Source organism: Podarcis bocagei (assembly GCF_964188305.1).
Source record: "Podarcis bocagei genome assembly, chromosome: 13".
Lineage (NCBI taxonomy): Eukaryota > Metazoa > Chordata > Lepidosauria > Squamata > Lacertidae > Podarcis > Podarcis bocagei.
In genome coordinates, this window is record NC_138138.1 from 4,475,968 (window position 1) to 4,497,994 (window position 22,027).

Sequence of the window (22,027 nt, forward strand, 5' to 3'; positions counted from 1 at the left end):
GAGACCGTCCGGGGACAGAGGGGAAGCGCCGCACGCCTTCCCCTCTGTCCCTGGACCTGTTTAAAGCAAGGGGCGGCGGGGAGAAGATTGCTTCTCCCCGTTGCCTGCCCCGCAATCTCCGGGGACAGAGGGGAAGGTGCGCGTGCCTTCCCCTCTGTCCCCAGACCTGTTTTAAAGCAAGGGAAGGGGCAGCGGGGAGAATCGCTTCTCCCCGTTGCCGCCCCTTGGTTCAAAAGGGGTCCAGGGAGAGATGGGAAGGTGCGCACGCCTTCCCCTCTGTCCCTGGAGATTGCGGGGCTGGCAACGGGGAGAAGCGATCTTCTCCCCGCCACCCCTTGCTTCAAAAGAGGTCCGGGGACAGCGGGGAAGACGCGCTGCGCTTTCCCGCTATCCCCGGAGCTTGCAGGGCAAGCTTCGTTTTGCAAAGCAAGCCCATAGGGAAATATGTCTTGCGAAGCGGCTAAGAAAACGAAAAACTCCTTGGTCTAGCGAATTTTTCGTCTTCCGAGGCGTTCGTCTTGCGGGGTACCACTGTAACTGCTTTCCATAGGGCTTGGTTTTTTTAATAGTGGTTTTATTTATTTCCCTGGTAAAGAAGATAAATTTTGAGAAAACAATTGTTACAACAATAAACAACTTGTCCTGACAGAATTACAGACTTCTGTCATGCCATGTATTGAAGTTTCATTGGATTACTCAGAGATCACGTCACATTTTCCCATGAGTGCTGAGTGGATTCATGCCACAGTCTGAACAATTTATGTATTCAATAAACATTTCCCATATGTTATAAAAGGAATATGGCTTGTGTTTGTCCTTTGCTGCTCTCACTTGGCATGTTAGTTTCTCAGCCAGTGCTATTGACTGTACTCTTGTTAGACCAACACCAGTTTCCAACATCTGGCTGTCTCCATATGGGCAGCTGACAATAGAAAGGCTAAGAGGTCATCTTTAGGATAATCAGGAGCAGGCAGGATCCTAAGCCCAAGCAGTGCTAGCGCAGGGGACACTTCCATGGTTTTCTTGTATACTCAGCTTATTTCTTTGAAGGGTTTGATGATGTCTCAACACCACCACATATGGAAATATGTACCCTTGACTGCACATCCCCTCCAACAACTGGGATTGACTTCCTTACACATTCGGGACAGTCTCACCAGTGTATAATGCTACCTATGCAGAAGTTTTAATGAGGCTTCCCATATTTTTGCAGAAACTAGACCGGTATTTGCACATCTAGGTCCATTTCCCACGGCATTTTTGTGAACAATATTGCCAAATTCCAGTGTTATTAGAGCTTTGTAAATTGAGGAAGCTATGCCCTTAGAGAGTGGAGAGAAATTAACAAAGATGTGCTCTATTGCTGTTAGTTTCCTGTTTGCTTGAGTGGAAATGTCTGGGTTTAACAGGAATCTTCACAGCCGGTTGAAATGGTACCATGACTATGTAAGGTTTGGTATGGCAGCTAGGAATTGTTATTTTTGTAGGGGGATACTGTCTGCATAAAAATATTTTAATCTATAAAGGCCCACCTGTTCCCAACCATTCCAATCTAAGTATTGCCCTGCCTCTTTAAAAGATGGGTGAAAGCAAAGAGGGATAAGGGGAGATAGTGGGGGAGCCAGTTTTTTAAATGTTGCTTTCCACACATTTAGTGTGGAGTGGAGAAAAGGGTTCACAATCGTATGGGTTTTATGTTTTCCATAGGTAAACTTTCAGGTGCTAACTGCAGTTCTGATTTTTGCTGAAAATTAATCAGCACACTAGTAAAAAGATGATTGGAAATTTCAGATATCAGATCTCATCTATTTAGCCAACTTTAATATATTAAAGTCGTATATTGGGTCTGCAGATGAAGATGATCTTAAATCTGCTTCTGATAAGCTATCAGGGGTTACTCACATCAGCCCAATTGAAGGCAGTGTTTCTTCACTGTCAGCCTGATCCTCTAAGTCATGGCAGTCCAACTTTTCATACCAAGTGGGCTGCAAGGGTACTTTGGCATGGAACCCAGGGGCTGCACATTGCCTTGTCATGCAGGGGCGGGGGGGAAGGAGGCAGGGGCGGGCAGGGAACATGGTCATAATCTGGTACACATGCACACCCCAGCACTTGTGCTGCCTTCTCAAAGCCGGTTAAGCAAAGCACCAGGCATTGGGAAGAAGGTGTGAAGGCTCTGGCAGAGTCCTAGAGCCCCTCCTTTCTTCCCAAAGCTGAGAAAGCACTATCTAGGCTTTGGGAAAGAGGCTCCAGGACCCTAGGACCTTGTCAGCGCCTCCTTACCTGGCTTTGGGAAGACAGGGGGTCAATTGTTGCCTACAGCTGTCCAAAAAAGCCTTGATGGACCATCTTGCTTTAAGTGCTTCCACAAGGGAAGAGATGAATGGGTGCTTCTGAAGCATCTGGAAAATGGGAAGGACCACTTCTAAGCTGAGGAGATGGCCAGCGCCAACCAATACCACCAGCAACAAGGCTGGACAGTTTCCTGGAGCCCAGAGATGTTTAAAAGGCACACCAAGCCAAGTCCTAGAGCAGACATAGTACAGATTCCACCTTCCTGGCAGCTCTCTTAGTGATCAAAATGCCAACAGGAAGAGGAGATTAAGAATGTGGGAGAGATGCAAGCAGCCTGCTCTTGCTGGGAGGATGCTCACTGTAGGAGGAGAACAATACAGTTCTATTGCTCAGTCTGGAACTGTCATATCTGTAGAGAGTTTGTTGCAGAATTTAAGCAGCAATGAAAACAAGGTCCCTGATAAAAACCTGCAAAATGTTCTAATTTATTTTTCCACCCAGCCGATGATATAACATGCAGGAGACCAAAAGCTGAAATTAATTACCACTCTTAGTAGGAAAACGTGTTTCCTTACCAATTACTCTGTAGACAGAGATGAAGACCAGCGTCAAGAGTATGAAGGCTGTGTTCCAAGTCCAGATGTTAGGATCAACAGCTGAAATTCCCAGGAACATGAAAATAATAGTCTCTGCGCCACTCGCCAACATCTTCATGGTGTATTTCACAGTGGTAGAAGACTGCTCTGAAATATTTGCCTTGACATATTTCTGACAGCAGATACCACAGAAAGTTATACTGAAAGAAATTCAACACACATCTTAATCACTTATCTTTGCAGCAACTTGTTCTGCATTGTCATATCTACCAAACTGTTCTATTCTGAAATCTAAAAGCAGATCTACGCCTAAATGTTTTGTTTCCCTCTGAAATACTGACCTACCTGAGCCAAATCCTTTGGCAGGCAATGGAAATAAAAAAGTTTAACTGCCACAACTGTCAGGCGTTATTGGATCTGTGTTTGGCTGCTCTTGGCAGTTAACCTCTGAACTGAAGATAATGTTGGTTTATAGAAAGGAGTCTTGCTGGGTGTTACATTGGAGTGGATGAGTTGAATAATGTTTATACATAGCTGACATATGAAGAATAAGAAGTTCATTAGTTTCTGAACTTTACTTTTTCTCTTTTAATCCTTTATTTTTTTCTCTCTCTTCTTTTCCTCTGGATCTGTGTTTTTATCAAAATTAATGTTTCAGTTTGGATAAAAACGATATTTGAGAAAAATATTTTATCTCTCTTTTAAAATTCTAATAAACGTCCCCCCCTCCCCAAAAAAGAGGGAACTGAACCATGGAAGATGATAGGTGACCCTTGCCTCCTGGCATGTCCTCCGGTCCAAACTTCCAGCTTGCTCCTCAACTTGGCCTCCTGGTTGGCCCTAAGAGCCTGACTCCTGCCTTGTCCCATAGCTTCTGCTTCCTGGCTCACCCAAGAGTGCTGCTCATAGTCCAGCCCTGACACAGTCCACATTGCAAGGGCCCCGACTCTCCCTACATGTATCTTAAAGAAACAGTACGATCCCCATTATGCTAGTGCCACTGTTATATGAAGGCTTAGCTGGTGGTTTAGCTATTTTTAATCATTTTGATTATTGTAATCTGCAGCACAACAAACCATAGAATTCCCCAAGGGTCTTCCAAGCCTAATAGTTTTGGGACATTCTCCCCAAGTTTCCGCAAGTTTCTTTGGTTTTGTCTTTCTAATACAGATAGAAAATGTTTTCAAACTCAGCTGGGCATTACAATCGCTTTAAAATGACCCCTTTCTCCAGCAGTAGTAGAAAGAAAAATCAGTTAATTACCGGTAACTGAAACTTACGCAAGGATGGCAGAAAGTGACAGCATCTCAGCTGTCAAGTAAGACAAGTAGGAGACAACAAACACGAATCCGGGCTCAATTATTCTGACGTGCTTTGTGAAACGAGTGATAAGCGAGAGCAGGAACGCAAAGACAACACCGACTAAAGTACCTCCAATGCTCACCACAAAGAAAGACACTGCAAGAACAAAACCAGACAAGAATCACATGGATTTTTTATAAAATGCTTTGAATTTTTAAAAACAATACACACTTTGGTTTATTGACTTTTTAGTCTTTGCTATCTGGTGGCTGGGAAAGTTGGGGAGATGGAGCTAATATCTGTTACACAGATACCCAGGTATCATAAAAATTCACCTGCATTGAGGGGCCTGAACACCCAAAAAGGTGTTCTGCTGGTGAGATACTTTCCCCATTACATACATTCCTGTGGCCCCAGCATCAAGCAATAGCCAAGACTCAGAGAGACAAGGAGTGGGAGCCATGGAAACCAGGGCTGAAGAATTGAACCTGAGCCTAACTGCTGTACCTTTGCAGATCTGAAGACTGAATGCTCACAGGTGCCTTCCCCATAGCCTGGTTTACCTGAAGTATTAAGCACCTCCTGCTCTGCAGTGCCTGACCAACAGTGCAGAGAGCATTCCAAGGAAGGCATCACAGACAGAAGGGAAATAGGTGCTTGGCCCTTTAAGAAGCCACACTCCACAGCCAGGAAAGGTGGATCTTAGGGAGGGATAAGGTGTAAGATTGGCTTCCTCAACCTCAGTCTACAACTCCCATGATCCCCAACTAGCAGGACCAGTGGTCAGGGATGCTGGGAATTGTAGTTTCAAAACATCTGGAGGGCCAAGGTTGAGGAAGCCTGGCGTAAGAAGACCTCAGTCAACCACTAATTTTTGGTTTGAGCCAGTTGTGCACGTGGAGCTGACTGAGGTGCTTGTTGCTTTGTGAGTTTCTGCTGAGGGCAGGTCACATCATGCCCTTGCTCCATGGAGCTCAGAGTGGCATCCATGAGTGGCCATCACAGCCATGTTGCCTGAGGCTCATGGGAGTTGTAATCCAGGACACCTGGAGACCTCCAGGTTGGCAAAGGCTTCCTTGCTTGAGCAAATCCTGTATTCCACCTTAAAGGGAGGCGGCCAAGAGCCCTCTGTATACTACTCTAAGCTATCCAAAGGAAGAATGGTATAGTTTTGCTTATTGGTTTGCTTTAAAAGTTTGTTTCCTGTTCCCCACCCCCACTAAAAATTTCTAGTAGCTTACAATAGCCTTTAAAACAGAACATAAATGTTAAGCAACAAGTAGTGCATTAGCTATTCTGCAGCGGATACTAAGAACAGCCGTACAAGACCCTAAAAAGTATGGTTTCCAAAACTTGGGTCTCCAGCTGTTTCTGGACTAAAATTCCCATCATCCATGCTAGGTGACTTAAAAACTTAAAGCCTTGATGTGAAATATATATAAAGCTTAACTTAAAGCTTGTGAAACTAAAGATGTTTTTCATCTGGTATCTTAATATTAATAAAAAATCTCCCCTCTCAGGAGGCAACTTCAAAGGTGTGGTGCCACACAGAGAGAAAGGAACCTCACAGCCTCCAATTATGTTGGGGTGGCGAGATTGCTTGAGCAGAGTCTTCAGTCATGTCTCAAAGAAAGGCAAACTCATATGCGTAAATGCAGCCTTTCAGATATCTTTGCCCCAGATCTTTAGGCTTGGGGGCGGGGTGTCAAAAACTACACTTTGAATTGTACCTGGAAACAAACTGGAAATCAGTAGAAGCACACACACACACAAATAATAGACAAGATGGTAGTTCCTTTTTCTTTACTTTTTTTTAAGAGGAGGAAGAGAAAAATGGAAGCTGGATTTTAAAAGGGAAGAAAGGCATGGAGAAAGAGAGACTGAGAGACAGAGAACCATAGATAGAATAACCCAGCTCAAAACCCTGCTCATGCAAAGCTGGCCTCTGTATGAACCATCCCTTCTGCATCGTTGCCTTTTACCCATTGGCAATGGCAAGCAAACTTCTCACTTATCTTTTTTTATGACAGCCCTTAAAAGGACATAAACATAATAGGGCTGTTAACATTCCAATAAACTGCACAAGGTGTACCATTCAAGAGTACCTGCTAACACAGGAACACGTGAATGTATGCCACCTTGAGCTCCTTAGAAGAAAGGTTCCAGTTACAGATAGGTAGCCGTGTTGGTCTGCCATAGTCAAAATAAAAAAATTCCTTCCAGTAGCACCTTAAAGACCAACTAAGTTAGTTCTTGGTATGAGCTTTCGTGTGCATGCACACTTCTTCAGATACCAGTAGCACCTTAAAGACCAACCAGGTTAGTTCTTGGTATGAGCTTTCGTGTGCATGCACACTTCTTCAGATACCAGTAGCACCTTAAAGACCAACCAGGTTAGTTCTTGGTATGAGCTTTCGTGTGCATGCACACTTCTTCAGATACCAGTAGCACCTTAAAGACCAACTAAGTTAGTTCTTGGTATGAGCTTTCGTGTGCATGCACACTTCTTCAGATACCTATCTGAAGAAGTGTGCATGCACACGAAAGCTCATACCAAGAACTAACTTAGTTAGTCTTTAAGGTGCTACTGGAAGGAATTTTTTTATTTAGAAGAAAGGTGTTATATAAATACAATAAAAAATTAGAATTTAATTTAAATTGTAGGGGAAATGCAGGGTACTTTTCTACAGAACTCTTATTAATTGTAATGCATTATGCACAAAAGCTAACTGTGGTTTGGTTTGATTTTAATATTAAAGGCAGGATGGAAACATGTTCAGTTGTCTAACACTGGAATTACATGCATTACCACTCGGTTCTGTATGCAGATGCCCAGCGATCCCCTGCCTGTTGCACGTCAGCACCTAGTGGGGGCTGGGGGGGTGCTAAAACCTTCCATTGCATCTGCCACTCTCCCTGCTCAGATGCTTCTCATCCATCATGGGGTATAAATCCGACATAATTTAGGGCCAAGACCCCCAGGTGGATGGGAATTGCAGAGGAATGAGAATGGCCGGGAAAGGTTAATCACCCCTCTATTCCCCCCCCCCCCAGCTTCCAACATTTCTCTCCCAATACTGCTTTGTGGCAGAGAAGCGGGACCTATACATTTGCATGCAAAAGATCACAGGTCACATGAAACTTGAATATACCCATACCAAACAAATTAAGCAAACACAGTGATATGGGTTCTGCTTTGGGGTGGGGAAAATCTTTATACTTCTTAACTATCCCATAGCTGCAACTTTGCTCTCCTTTAAGTGTGCCTTTGAGGTTCAAGAATAGCAAATGAGAGGAAAAGTGAAGAGTGTTTGAGGCAACAGGGCATCATTATTAAAACTTCACAAGATTCTTACTAATGATGTAATAAGTTTTAAAAGATGGCTTACCCACACCATAGACCCAGTCGGTAGCAACCACATTGTCAGTTCCTATTTTAACAAATGATTCAAACACATTGTATAGCACCTAAGAGGAAGATAAATTGATCATTTCATAAAGGAATCAAAGAAAGCATCTTATTGTCAACCAATAACAATTTCCTGATTTTTTGTAATGTACACAATATCTTTCTTTGTTTTCTAATTTGCTTTCTACATATGTACTATTTCTTGTTTTTTCTTTTTTGTATCTTATTTCACCATTTCTTTAACAGTACACTACCAAATGCAACATCTATAGACTTCTATTTTACATTTGTGATTAAATTGTGATGGAAGAAAGCCTATTTGCAAAGAATTTGAGTGTGTGCTTATGAAAACAGCTAACCTTTTTTTCTCTATGTAGTAGAACAGCAGTGATATTTACTTACCTAAGTAAAATTATAGACTGCTACTTCATACCAATTTATCTGTGTCCTGAGTCATTCAATGCATTCCTGATTTATCCGCAGTCCATTGGCCAATAGTTCAGAATTAAATCTGAGGAATTTACTTTTACTTTGGACTTCAAAAAAAGATCTTACCACAGTTACGGCATCATTAAGCAATGACTCTCCAAAGACAATGATGAAGAGGACTTCATTGACATGGACTTCTTCAAACACAGCCAACACGGCAACAGGATCCACTGCAGCTATTAGACTACCAAACAAGAGGAAATCCAACCAACCAGTTTGAAGGTCACCTAGAACAACAAAGCAAACCTCATAAGAATGTTAGCCACTCTTTTCTGGGGTGGGGAATTGAGTTGCATTTAATATTGCCTTTCTTATGTGCTTGGTCCTTCTTGAGTGCATTGCCGGGGGGGGGTGTACATGTGCCTGGATTTACTAGTTTCATCATGGTTAGAACTATTTCCCATTGAAATGTTAGGCTTGTTTATTTTAGACCCTATTCCCATATTAAGACTTGTGTGGGTGTAAGTTACTGGATAAACCTGCCACTGTCTTAAGGGTCTAATTCATGACACTCCTAATTCGTGAGCACGTTGACCAGATATATACCCCCAGCCCCTCCAAGTGTCTAGTATCAGGTATGCCAATTATCTTCTTTTTAGCACATAGATAATGAAGTTTCAAGGTCAAAATAACTAGAGCTGGGAAAGATACAATTAGGACCACCTCTAACACGTGCTGCATTTGCCACAGAATCATTCAAGCAGTGAAACCCAGCTTTTCAAAATTAAACAGAGAACATGTTAATTTTGCAGACTTTCCATTTCGCCAATGGTTTGCAGTCTGCAGTGATAGTGGCTGAACTGCACCACTGAAAACCAAGGAATAGTTAACCTGCTAGCAAAGAAGGTTCTCTTCCCTACCTCACCCCCCACTTGAATGTGTTTAAATGTCAAAGGGGGCATGTGGTTGAGGTTTGCTTCAGACTGACAAGAGTTTTTTCCTTGATGATAATCCTGAGGTTTTGAGAGAGAACTATTCCCTAAGGCTAGATTGGAAGAACAATGGTGGCATGTGCCCATTCACCTAGTCAACAATGGCACTAAAGGGCACGGTTTCCATTTCAGAATAAAAAGCGACTGTCCCGACTGCACACAAAAGAAAGCAAAAGCAATCCTTTATAGTTGATTTCAAAACTACGCCTATTGTAAACTGAGCCCTAACACAAATATCAAGAGGCTTGCCAATCCTAAATGCTACCAAGATGGCAGCCTATCTTTACTGGAACTTCAGAGGAAAGGGTAAACCGAACACAGGCCTAATCTGGCTTCGAAACTTACGCAACCGGATCTTGATGAGAAACCTGAGATGGGCAATCTTCTTTAAATGCAAAGATCATAGTTTTCTCAGAAGCTGCTAGTTCACCATGCATATCATCCTAACTTAACCGAATGCACAGGGTCTGTAGTGAGAATGTAGCTGGAAGGGAATAACCACAGAGACTGCTCTGATCTCTTTGGAAGAAGGGCAGGATAAAAATATAACAATAAATATATGTAATAAATTACCAGCTGTGGTGCTCTACCACCGCAAAGTAGGTTTGTACCAAGGTCATGGCTTGGAGCGGTTGATGTGACAAAAGCTCCACAGTTACTCATCCCAGGACAACCCAACAAAACATGAGCCAATAGCTAATAATGAAATAATGATTACCCACGCCTTACCCATTATTCCTGTGAGAAAGACCCCGTAGAGCGAAAGGCCTGTGGTGACAGTATTCCAGATGGTCCCAATGACAGCATACAGAAGGATGGTGCCCAGGTTGCCAAAGAAGAGTCGGTTTGGCATGAAGTATCCTGCATCTAAGACGATGGGTGGCAGCAGGTAGAAGAAAAAGACGTCTGGCGTAAGGGTGAAGGAGGCAATATGATCTGCTGCGAACACAATGCCTCCCAGGATAATGCCCAGCGCAATGAGCAAGACACTTTCTGGAACCACACTGGTGACTTTATGGGACAGGTGGAAAACTGTCAAGAAAACAACATGGATGAGAGTCAGAAGGCAAATGCAAGAAGAAATATTAAATAATGGTATGCTTCTGGGTGCATAAAAGTGTGAAATATCATGTGAGTATATCATGGGGCAACACATCTTGCACCTTCTCCTTCTCCACAGATCTCTGCTCCAATAATGGCTAAAAGGCTGTTTATAATGGAAAAAAAGAACTGTAAAATGAATTTTGCGGAGGAGGCTTTGGGTACACACTCACTCAGAATAGGGAGCTCACATGCTGATTTTACTTCCCATCTTGACCAATGGGAAGGGTTTGAAAATAGATAGACAGATTAACACAATTTTGGATTTGGTGCTTCCTCCACCTTGGATTACCCCACCCCAACCCCTTTGAATTGCTCTACTCTTAATGTTATACATCAAAGACTCCCCAGGCACTCATTTAAATTAGAACAGGGCTGGGGAGAATGCAGTGCCCTGTTTGGAGGAAATGACTGGCTTTAACCATGAACAGGAGCACTGCTTTTAGGAGGGAGGTTACAGTGCAACATTTTGTTGCAGATCTCACTTGTAACATTGCTAATGTCGATTTTCTCTCCTCCTCCAATTAATATTTATTTGTAGAAAGTAGGTAACTTGTATCAGTTAATACAGTGCAGGAGTGAACAGTGTCTTGAAATGTATTATTCCGGTATGCAATAAACTTTCTTATAACTTCCTTCTCAGTTTCTTTGGGATTCACACTGACAGCATTCCTATTCCATCTTCAAGTCTCACATCCTAAAATCAACGCACTGAGCTACTCTGTCCCAACTCTTCATAGCCATCACCCAAGCAACCCAAATGCATGGCTTCGGTGCCACAAATGTGTCCAAATCTACAGCCGAGGAATCAATATGCCACACACAGTTCAACTACATTTCTAGCCAATGCTTTCTAGGCATCTGTCTGCATGCTCCACAACACCATTAATTACTGTGGTTCCCCACTTGCTCTTATTATTTTTCCATATACTAACAATGTCTGAGCCCTGGTCATGGGGCAAGATACCCCTGTATTAGGGCCCTGACCAAATAAAACTCCTGCCTCAAAAGCTTTTAGAGTCTGAAAGAAAGAAATAGATGGATGCTATGATAGACAATAATAAGGGACGCGGGTGGCGCTGTGGGTTAACCCACAGAGCCTAGGACTTGCCGATCAGAAGGTCGGCGGTTCGAATCCCTGCGACGGGGTGAGCTCCCGTTGCTCGGTCCCTGCTCCTGCCAACCTAGCAGTTCAAAATCACGTCAAAGTGCAAGTAGATAAATAGGTACCACTCCGGTGGGAAGGTAAACGGCGTTTCCGTGCGCTGCTCTGGTTCGCCAGAAGTGGCTTAGTCATGCTGGCCACATGACCCGGAAGCTGTACGCCGGCTCCCTCAGCCAATAAAGCGAGATGAGCGCCGCAACCCAAGAGTCGGCCACGACTGGACCCAATGGTCAGGGGTCCCTTTACCTTTATGATAGACAGGGACGCGGACTTATAAAAAATATTGGGGGGGCCCGGGAAAGCAAATGAATAATAAATAAGCTCATGAATATGCAAATAAAGTGGCTCCGGCCCTAAATAGGGCAAGCCACGCCCCCCAGCCAGCCGATTGGCTGGCTGGGAGGTGTGGCCAGTCGGGATTCCCCTGTTCTCGCGGGATTTCCGGCAGTGCCTTGGCAGTGGCGGTGGTGCTGCGAAGCAGCGAGGCAGGAGCCCCCGCCCCCGGGGATTCCCTAATCTCGCGGGGGACGGCCGGGGCTCTCCGATTAGGGCGCGCGGCTGGCTGGCTGGCTGGTGAAGGAGCAGGTGGGGAGGAGGCGGGGACGGCGGCGGCGCTCTGCTGGAAGGGCGCCCGAGATTATTGGGGGGGCTGAGCCCCCCCAAAAAATTTTTTGAGGGGGCTCGAGCCCCCTCAGGCCCCATGGAGTCGGCGCCTATGATGATAGACAATAAGTGGGGTGCTTCCAAATCCTATTCATTATTCTCTTTGCACATATAGACTATTATAGCAAAGAATAAATAAGTTCTTTCCAGAAACCACACTGCAATAAACCAGGGAAAGATGTGAAAGGGTCAGCCCACCCTTGAGGCAAGGTGAGGCGACTGCCTCAGGCAGCATTTTCCACAGAGGAAGCAGATCCTGACAACAGATCTTTATTCCTCCCTGGTTTCTGATCCAGATTTTCACTCACCCCTTCCTCCCTGGTGGGGAGGGGGAGAGGCTATTTTGCAATTCACCTCAGGTGCCAAAATGTCCTGGTCTGGCCCTGGTAAAACATATTAGTAAACAATCAAGGAATCAATATACTTGCAGTGCCCTAATTATTGAGGCATATGGCTCAGTATCAACTGTAAGAGCTAAAAAACAAAACTCAAAGTACCCCCTGTCTGCCTTCCCTAATCTTAGCAAGTGCTGATATACCGTAATCTTAAAAAAAAAACAAAAAAAAAACTGGTTAGCACTTGGTTTGTTCTCTGGAAGGTTTATTAGTTGCTACACACTTAATGATCACCACAGAACCTGTATACACCATTGCAATGAGCTCATTAAAATCACAATTTAGGTCACTGTTCTTTGTGGGTCAACAAATTAGCAAACTTACATTAGCAGTTTAAAAGGTGGACGCTATTTTAGGATCACCAGGTCAATGCTCCTCATTAAGTTATGAGGTCATGTGCACACCTGACTTCAGAAGTCAAATGTCAATGGAATTTGGAAACAGACCTATTGAAAACCTTGTGGTCAGTTTTGAGCGGGGGGGGGGGGTAACCAGAGCAAATTGAAAGCCCATTCTAGACCTGGATTTTGCAATCCATGAAATGAGGTACATTTTACATTTATCTTGAGAAGAGTGCTGTAGTTTAAGTCAAGGTAACATGGGTTAAAGCCTGACATAGAAAGCCATAGAAAGCCATACATACCAATTTCTTCTAACTTTCCCATGTTCCATTTTCTATGACTAAGGTCAGTTTAGAGTTGGCAAAAAGCTTCAGTATGTGCTATTACATTGGCTTCTATAAAACCAGGACAAGCCCTGTTACTTCTACTCTTTGCATATTGACTGTGGCTTTAATAACATACCGTTTTCTTAAACATATGCAAATGCATATTCCTTGATTGTTGCAAGCCTTGCTACTTCCTTGTAACTATAGGAAATGACCAGGGTGGGTGTTGGCAGGCTGGCTACTAGCTTATGAACTTGGAAGACACTTCACTGCAAAATTGCCTATATGATTTTAAAACTTGGCTTCGGTTTGGTTCACTTTTTAAAGGGGTTGCAGGAGGCATGATGGAAAATGTAGCTCAATGAGTTAAATTGGTTACCCTAGGGGAGGTGACATCCCAAGTCATATGCACAGAATATGGGGACCTTTCACAATCCAATCAATGCAATTGAAGAAATAATTGCAAGAGAGTGGCCCTCAGGAGAGGAGCCCATTGTTCAGCTGCTGATCTCATCAAACTAGCTGAAGAGAGCAGGTACCACCATCTGTCCCAACAAAAGAGAATTCTATCAGGGTGAGGATCCATGTCAACCTGACCCCAGGGGGTACAGAGCTATGCTAAATGACACCTCCCTGATCCTTTGAACCTTTTGTTTATGGGGAAAGTTGAATATCACTCCACCTAAAATGGTGCTGTGGTCTAAACCACTGAGCCTAGGGCTTGCTGATCAAAAGGTCGGTGGTTTGAATCCCTGCGACGGGGTGAGCTCACCTTTTTCAGTCCCAGCTCCTGCCCACCTAGCAGTTTGAAAGCATATCAAAGTGCAAGTAGAAAAATTGGCACTGCTCTGGTGGGAAGGTAAATGGGGTTTCCATGTGCTGCTCTGGTTCGCCAGAAGCGGCTTAGTCATGCTGGCCACATGACCCAGAAGCTGTCTGTGGACAAACACCAGCTCCTTCGGCCTATAGGGTGAGATGAGCGCGCAACCCCAGAGTCGTTCGCGACTGGCCTTAATTGTCAGGGGTCCCTTTACCTTTAAAAGCACTTATGCTGAGTATCACTCATGTTTGTTAGCCACAACCCAGGGGGTCTGACTCACCTGTTTTTCTCTCAGTACCTCACTTCTCTGGATCCTACAGAAGTAGAGGTCCCCGTCTGCTGCAGCTGCTTCAAATGCCCACCACCACCCTTGCCAGTTGGAGGAGAGACTCAAGAAGCCATTTTCAGGGCCTGCTCTTGCTTGACTTTTCTTCCCTGTTTTCCTGCCTGACCCCAGAGCTGCGCCCCTCCTCCTGCTCCAAACCTTCAGAATTCCCACCAGAACTAGGAAAGGTGCATCCTACTTCTGGGCCTGTCTTCTGGACATACATTCACCACAAACTGGTAGCCTCCACATCCAGTTGCTCTTCCCCCGTGTGTGTGTGTGTCTGCATTTTAGAAGCCACCCTTTGGTGTCTCTCCTCTTCCCAGCCAACCATGCCTGGCTGAGGAGGCCTAGTCTACAAACGTGGGCAGAGAACAGGATAGTGCTGAACTCAGCTATGCCTCCATCTCCTCTGATGTGTTGGGTGTTTGCATGGCTGTAGTTAGAATTAATCAGCTATTCCTCTCAAACTAAAGAAATGTATGTCATAACAGTGTGAGATTATGGCAATTCATTATCTCAACCAGGTAGGAGTGACTAAAAGTCAAGTTAACAAACGAGGATATGTCTCCTTTTTATCTCAGTACTTTTTAGAAGAGAATTTTTTTCCACAGGCATGTCATCTGCTGTCAAGATTCACCTTCCCTTTGCCATTGCCATAATAATCTTGTTCTCCTATGTTGTCATACTGTGATTTTGCTATTCCAGACTGAAGCAAAGGAACCCTCTATGTTTGGTATGCATGTTTTGTTTGGTCCTTATTGACCCTTTATGCAAGTCAGTGAGTGAGTTACCGGTACTCCCTGATGCCTTTTCTGTTAAAAACTGTCACCTAAATGAGAGGAGGAAAGGGCTATCAATGCGCAACCTCCAAAGCTGGAGTCAGCAATGCTTCTGAATTTTAGTGGCTGGAAATCACTGGAGAGGAGAAATGTTCATGTGATCCCTGGTTTCCCACAGACATCTGGTTGGCCACTGTGAGAACAGAATGATGGGCCAGATGGGCCACTGGTCTGATCCAACAGGCTATTTTTATGTTCATTGGTAGTGACACATGTGGGCAACCTGTTGCCTCTATGGGTATTCAGCATGGCCTGCCCGCCCCCACCCCCCCCGGCTGCCAAATTCTCTTGCTACTAAATTTACATGATGGGCATGGCATGTGTGGATGGCATCACCCTCTGCCCGGCCCTTCAGACAGCTGCTTGGCAAGCTGGAGGAAGCACACTGTGGAAGAAGGTGAACTTCTGTGCACTCTCCCCTGCAGCTCTCCAAAGAGCTGTTGGGTGGACTTGGTGAAAGGATTAGCTTTCCACCATGCACCATGCGTGTGAATGGATGAGTGTGCATGTGCATCCAGGAAGGCAAGCTTGTGAAGAGGCGGGGTGATGCAGTGCAGATAAGGGCACATGAGGAGAGAGTCCTCCACATGTCCAGCCACATTAAGCTGCTGACCACCCTCCCGCCACTACATGTGGCAGAAAGGTTCTTCACCCCCGAGATAGAGGGTGGCCATCTCCATCTCACCCGGCTTCTGAGCTTTATGTTTGGACTTTAGACGGACCATTTTGTTGTCCCAGCAGCACAGTTCTAAACTAAACTAAACTAAGTTCTGAACTAAATCTAGAGCCAAGGTTTCGCTGGTTTTTCAAGGAAAATGTCAAGTAACACTGTGGCTGAAATCAGAAACATAAACATTAGGTAGTAAGTCATTCCAGACTCAAATGAGGTTTATTTCTCAGTAAACATATTTAGGGGCTATGTATGTGACATAGTTCAAGTGTAGCACCACAGGCTAGAAAGAACATTTAGTTTTATTACATCTTATTGTTAACCAATGGTAAAAGGTCAGCAATAACACTAAGTGGTATTAGCAGAAAAAAACTGGAAGTAAAAAGGGTTGCCTCAGGTGTTCATAAAATGACATCAGCTGAGGTTGCAGCACAAAGCAAAATGTCATTCAAGAACATTAAGTCAAGGTTGAATAAGTTATTCACTTAATTCCCTGTTAAGATTGCCCTTCAAATGAATATGTGGTTTTAAAACAGAACCAAGCTAAATAGTTTGTAATTTTTTTAAAAAAATTGTTAAAGCCATGTTATGTAGGAGACGGGAAACACACAGTGTAAAGAGGCGCAAAAGAGTCTGAAGTAATGAGTCTCACAAAAATATTTTTCTGTGTCACACATGCACACAACCTTCATTCCACCCCCCTTTTAAATACACTGGCCAGAAGAAAGAGGAGTGTGAGGTAAATCCTAAAAGAGCAGTTGTCCGCTGCTTTACTCCACAGTTTGCCATCACAGAACAAAGGCTCTGTCGCCTCATGGTTTTCTCCCAGATTGCTCACCAGTACTCAGGTGGTATCTGGACATAGTGTTTATTGATTTCAGTAAGGTTTTGGACAAAGTCCCCAATGATACAATTGTGAGGAAGCTGGTAAATGTGGACTGAACAAAGTACAGTCGTACCATGGAAGTCGAATGGACTCAGTTATGGAAGTCCGTTTTACTTCCAAAACGTTCAAAAACCAAAGCACAGCTTCTGATTGGCTGCAGGAAGCTCTTGCAGCCAATTGGAAGCCACAGAAGCCCCATCGGGTATTTGGCTTCCAAAAGAATGTTCGAAAACCGGAACAGTCACTTCCAAGTTTTGATCGTCGGGGAGCCAAAACATTTGAGAACTAGGCTGTTTGACTTCCAAGGTACAACTGTAACTGTTAGGTGGGTTTGTAGCTGGTTGACTGACCAAACCCAAAGAGTCCTCATTAATGGTTCCTAGACATTGTTCAGCCTGAACACTGAGGTCCAGCTCCGAGGGCCTTCTGGCGATTCCCTCACTGCGAGAAGCGAGATTACAGGGAACCAGGAAGAGGGCCTTCTCGGTAGTGGCGCCCGCTCTGTGGAACACCCTCCCATCAGATGTCAAGGAAATAAACAACTATGGGACTTTTAGAAGACATCTGAAGGCAGCCCTGCTTAGGGAAGTTTTTAATGTTTGATGTTTTATTGTGTTTTTAATATTCTGTTGGGAGCCGCCCAGGGTGGCTGAGGAAACCCAGCCAGATGGGTGGGGTATGTATGTAATAATAATAATAATAATAATAATAATAATAATAATAATAATAATAATAATAATAATAATATATTCATCATCATCAATATCCTGGGGGAAAGTCTGATGCTGCAAGGTTCTGTCCTGGGCCTGTTGTTGTTCAACATCTTCATAAACGAAGGAATTCGGGAGATGTTCATCAAATTTGCAGATGACACAAAACTGGAAGGGGTAGCTAATGCCGCAGAAGACAGAATCAGAATTCAAAATGACCTTAACAGATTGGAGAACTGGGCCCAAGCTAACAAAATGAATTTCAATAGGGGGAAATGTAAGATTTAGTGCTTAGGCAAATATAAGATGGGGGATACCTGGCTTACTAGTAGTATATGTGAAAAGGATCTCGGGGTCAACAGAAGTACAGTGTCCAGATCAAGGGAAGTAAGAGTACCACTCTTATTCTGCCTTGGTCAGACCACACCTGGAATATGGTGTCCAGTTCTGGGAGCCACAGTTTCAGAAGGATGTTGACAAGATGTAATGTGTGCAGAGATGGACCATCAAGATGATCCAGGGTTTATAAGGAACGGGATTTTCACAGAGGAGTTTCACAGTGGATCGTATTAGGACTCCAGAGTGTGGTACAGTGGTACCTCGCATTACAAACGCCTCAGGTTACAAATGCTTCAGGTTACAAACTCTGCTAACCTGGAAGTTACCTTGAGTTGAGAACTTTGCCCCAGGATGAGAACAGAATTCGTGTGCCAACGGCGCAGTGGCAGCAAGAGGCCCCATTAGCAAAAGCACGCCTCTAGTTAAGAACAGTTTCAGGTTAAAAATGGACCTCCGGAATGAATTAAGTTCGTAACTAGAGGTACCACTCTACTCCTTTCTGAACACAAAATACCAGCTGAACATATAAATGTGCTGCTGGATTTAATAGATCCCATTGTACTCCATTTATAAAATATTTCTTTAGAAAGTATTTCTAAAGGTCTCTAATTGGGAATATTCTTGTACATCCATTTTTCCATATTACTCTCATGAAGTAATTTATTAACTTTACTCTGATGCCTTCTTCATTGTCTTGCAGGCAGGGGCAAGGAACCTCTTGTAAAGACAATAACAGGAAGAGCTGCAAGTTAAACAGTCACCATTACTTAGAATTCACCTGACGGAAAGCACCTACAGCATTTTTCTTCTTTTGTTGTTGGGGGTGGAAAGAAGGTGGCAGCCAGGTATCTGCAAAAGTGTGTACTTAGCACTTACTAATGTACACATTTAAGAACTGAAGAAGATTAGCTTGACAAAGTACACCAAAGGAAGTGCACAGAGATTAAGGGGTCAAAGCACTTGGTTTTAGGACAGCTAATGCAACTACTTGTGAGTAAGCGATTTGGGAGAGCTATCAGCTTGTGTTTTGCTTCCACAGTGAAGAGGTGAGAGGGAAGAACCCAGCAGAACTGACCAGAGCTGGATTTCTAGCAGCTAATTCTCCAGCTATCTAGTTACTAGTGGTTATGGGAAAGAGAAAGCCAAAGAGATTATGGACTGTAGGTCTGGTGAATCATGAAAGTGTCCTTAAATATGGAACATCAGAAGCTGCCCAGACAGCAGCTCACTAACACTTTGCTCTTCTAACCCCGTAGGCAGGGATTCAGTGGCAGAGAAGGTATGTGTGTCTTTCATACCACCTACTACCTAACTGCGAACCTAAGATCTTCAGTGTGCAAACAAAGTTTGTGGCCTATCACTGATCCTTAAAAATGCCATTTACCATATATACCAGGGGTTGTCAGCCTGGTCCCTACGACCCACTAGTGGGCGTTTCAGGATTCTAGATGGGCGGTAGTGGGTTCCAAGACACAAGCTGAATCCTCCTTCCATCGAGCACTGGTGGGCGGTAGGGAAATTTTACCATCAAGAAAGATGCATTAGTGGGCGGTAGGTATAAAAAGGTTGACTACCCCTGATATACACAATGTTTTCAGTCTGAGCTATGAATAATAAAAGAAATCAAATTAAATTAAAACTCTTCTTTCTATGTAGGGTGTTCCTGTCCTACAAAGTCCCCAATGTACACAGGTAATGCCCAGCAAAAGCTAACCTCTAGCCTACTAAAATTAATAGGACTAAAGTGCTCAACTGTGGGCTGAATACAAATCTACCCATGTGAACCAAGCAATGATATAACATAGGCAAGCGTAAAATATTATGGCTTCTTTTCACAAAAATGGGCAGCTGTTTCCTAGAATCATGGTGGAGCTATGATGTATCTGGAGCTTTGCCCCTTAGATTCTCTGTCCAGGAGGTCCAGCTCCTGTCTTTCTGGAAGCTATTCTATTCCCTAGGGCCTGGGCAGAAGCCACCCAGCTGCACTGCCACATTTTTCAGAGTTTTGTCCTAGGGAGAGCCCCACCTGCAATCATAAAGATTTAAAGCAGCTGATGATGAGGATGAGGATTTCTTTTTGCCACTGTAGAGCTAAAACTGATACACAAAGTAGACACAATGAAAACTTTAGGTTGCCATGCCATCCCTTTTAATTGTTACATAACTAAAGCTGGGACCTGCAACAAAATACATGTACTACATCATGGAATACAGTGGTGCCCCGCAAGACGAATGCCTCGCAAGACGGAAAACTCGCTAGACGAAAGAGTTTTCCGTTTTGCAGGTGCTTCGCAAAACAAATTTCCTATGGGCTTGCTTCGCAAGACGACAATGTCTTGCGAGTTCCTACTGGGTTTTTTCCCTCCCCCCCCTTTTTCTAAGCCGCTAAGCCGCTTATCAGCTGATCCGATCCGCAGATAAGCCGCTAAAAGCCGCTAATAGCGCTAATCCGCTAATCCTTCAATGGGCTTGCTTCGCAAGACGAAAAAACCGCTAGACGAAGAGAATCACAGAACGGATTCTTTTCGTCTTGCGAGGCACCACTGTACCCTGTTCACTTTTACAGCCAGCCAGCTAAGCTCACCTCTGCAATACTCTGTTCCATTCCTCCTATTGACTGGTTTACTAGTTTCCCAATACTGTACTGACTCTCCGTTTTCTGTGATGACCGAGCTCTGTTCTCATTGGGCTGTTTTTTATGGGGGGGGATTCCCCTCCTTAATATTCCCCCACCTAAAGATTTGTTGTTCCTGTATGAATTTGGGGCTTCCCCCGTCCTGCTGATAAGCTTCTCTGGTACCTGAATGGTGCTGTTTTGGCTGCACAGGCAAGGGCTTTCACACCTGAGCACTGGCAACAGAGGAAATGATAGGTTTCCACTAAGAAAAGCAAAGAATGACAAATTGTATCCTTCTAAGTGTGGTTGCTGTGTCCCCTCTGCTCTCAGAACTTTCCTCCCCAAAGCCTCACTATCAAATGCATATTGCATACTTTTTTCTGTTGCCTGCTTCTCCGAGCCCAATGAGACTGGGGAGGAAAGGAGCTGCAATGGAAGTTTGCAGAGTTGGAAAGTGCAAGGCAGAAGGAGTATAGGCAAGGGAAAGGGCTTGCTCACCACCTCCCAGAATTTAATGGTGAACTGCACTGAAAATGAAAAGGTGCCTTACTGTGCAAGGCTGATAGGTGCAGAGAAAGCAAGAAGTGGAGAGAAAAAGTATTGGGGGATCAGTTCCCATACTTGAAAACACTAAACAATGGAGCATGGCATTGAAACATGGCTCCTCTGTAACCAGCTTTTGTCTTCATCTAGCCTGGGTAAACTCTTCCTGTTTCCTTCCAAAATGGAACCTGCATCTATGACATGCTGAAGGAAGCATGTTTCTCTGTAGGTTAGTGAAACTAGGATCTGTATCAAGGGTAAGGGTTAGTTACCATATTGATTAGCTTTTACTTCTATGCAACTAGTATTTCTCTCACTCACTTTCATGCCTAAAATGGCCAGATTGGCTTATTTCCCATCAGCCTTCATTCCCATCTCGCCACGCCCATTTGACTTGAATTTTTTGGCAGGAAAACCTGAGCGATTTTGTTACTCTGCTCCCCCCCCCCAATTATTTGTGCAAGCGTGAATTTAAGAGCCTGTGCTAAGTGATTGAGCTAAGCAGAACATTGTCTTTTGAAGAAAAGACCAAGGAACTGAAAATCATTTATCTTGGCTTTGATACGCTCAGAAGGAATAGTTCAGACTCAGAAAAAGAAAAGAAACAAGAAGGGAAGCTATAGCTTTTCACCTAATTACATTTTAGCTCGGTACAAAAACAAATCAAGGTGTGAAAACAGGCATTCTTCTGTCCTTGAGAAAACAACAGCTATGAATGACGTAAAATGCATGTATTGTAGACTAGGGGAAAACAAGGGCATTGACCACCTTTTTAAAAAAAATATATCATGCCACCACCCGGAAGTACTGAAAAATTAAGACTAAGACTTCAGCTGAAAAATACTTCTGGTACTAGGATCAAGTTTCTAGATGCCCAGGTGACCTGGATCTTGAGATAAATCCAGTCTGCCTGCCACCAAAACCCACCTCTACACACTGAAAAGTGCTATACCATTTGGAGGTGACAGCCATATGGATCAGGCAGCCCACAACACACCTTGCACTATATTCTTGGTGACCACAGCAGAGGCCAAAGCACCTCACAACATTCATCCAAATACCATAGCAAGGAGAGGGAAGAAGTCGCCACATCCCTGGGCCATGTTCAATGTGCATAAAGCCTGTAGTCCTTGTCCAAAGGACAAGAAAATACCTGCTTACCACAATGATTTCAGGGATGGTCTGTAACGAAATGCAGGCCCCTGAGAGGGACACTATGACTGAACTGCAGCCTCAGCCCCGTTTTGAACATGCTATAGGG

The 22,027-nt window shown here is 44.0% G+C and overlaps 1 protein-coding gene across 3 annotated transcripts in view; it reads right to left on the reverse strand.

The window, feature by feature from the left end:
• SLC9A3 (solute carrier family 9 member A3) overlaps positions 1-22,027 on the reverse strand; it is a gene marked incomplete at its 3' end in the record, with an annotated part of 107,982 nt that overhangs the window by 21,702 nt on the left and 64,253 nt on the right. For all 3 annotated transcript variants that reach the window (XM_081167276.1, XM_081167277.1, XM_081167278.1), the window contains exons 2-6: positions 9,753-10,055; positions 8,158-8,318; positions 7,583-7,661; positions 4,172-4,349; positions 2,871-3,091 (exon numbers count right to left, since the gene is read on the reverse strand). In XM_081167276.1, coding sequence (XP_081023402.1) covers positions 2,871-3,091; positions 4,172-4,349; positions 7,583-7,661; positions 8,158-8,318; positions 9,753-10,055 — 942 coding nt within the window. The remainder of the gene's footprint in view (positions 1-2,870; positions 3,092-4,171; positions 4,350-7,582; positions 7,662-8,157; positions 8,319-9,752; positions 10,056-22,027) is intronic.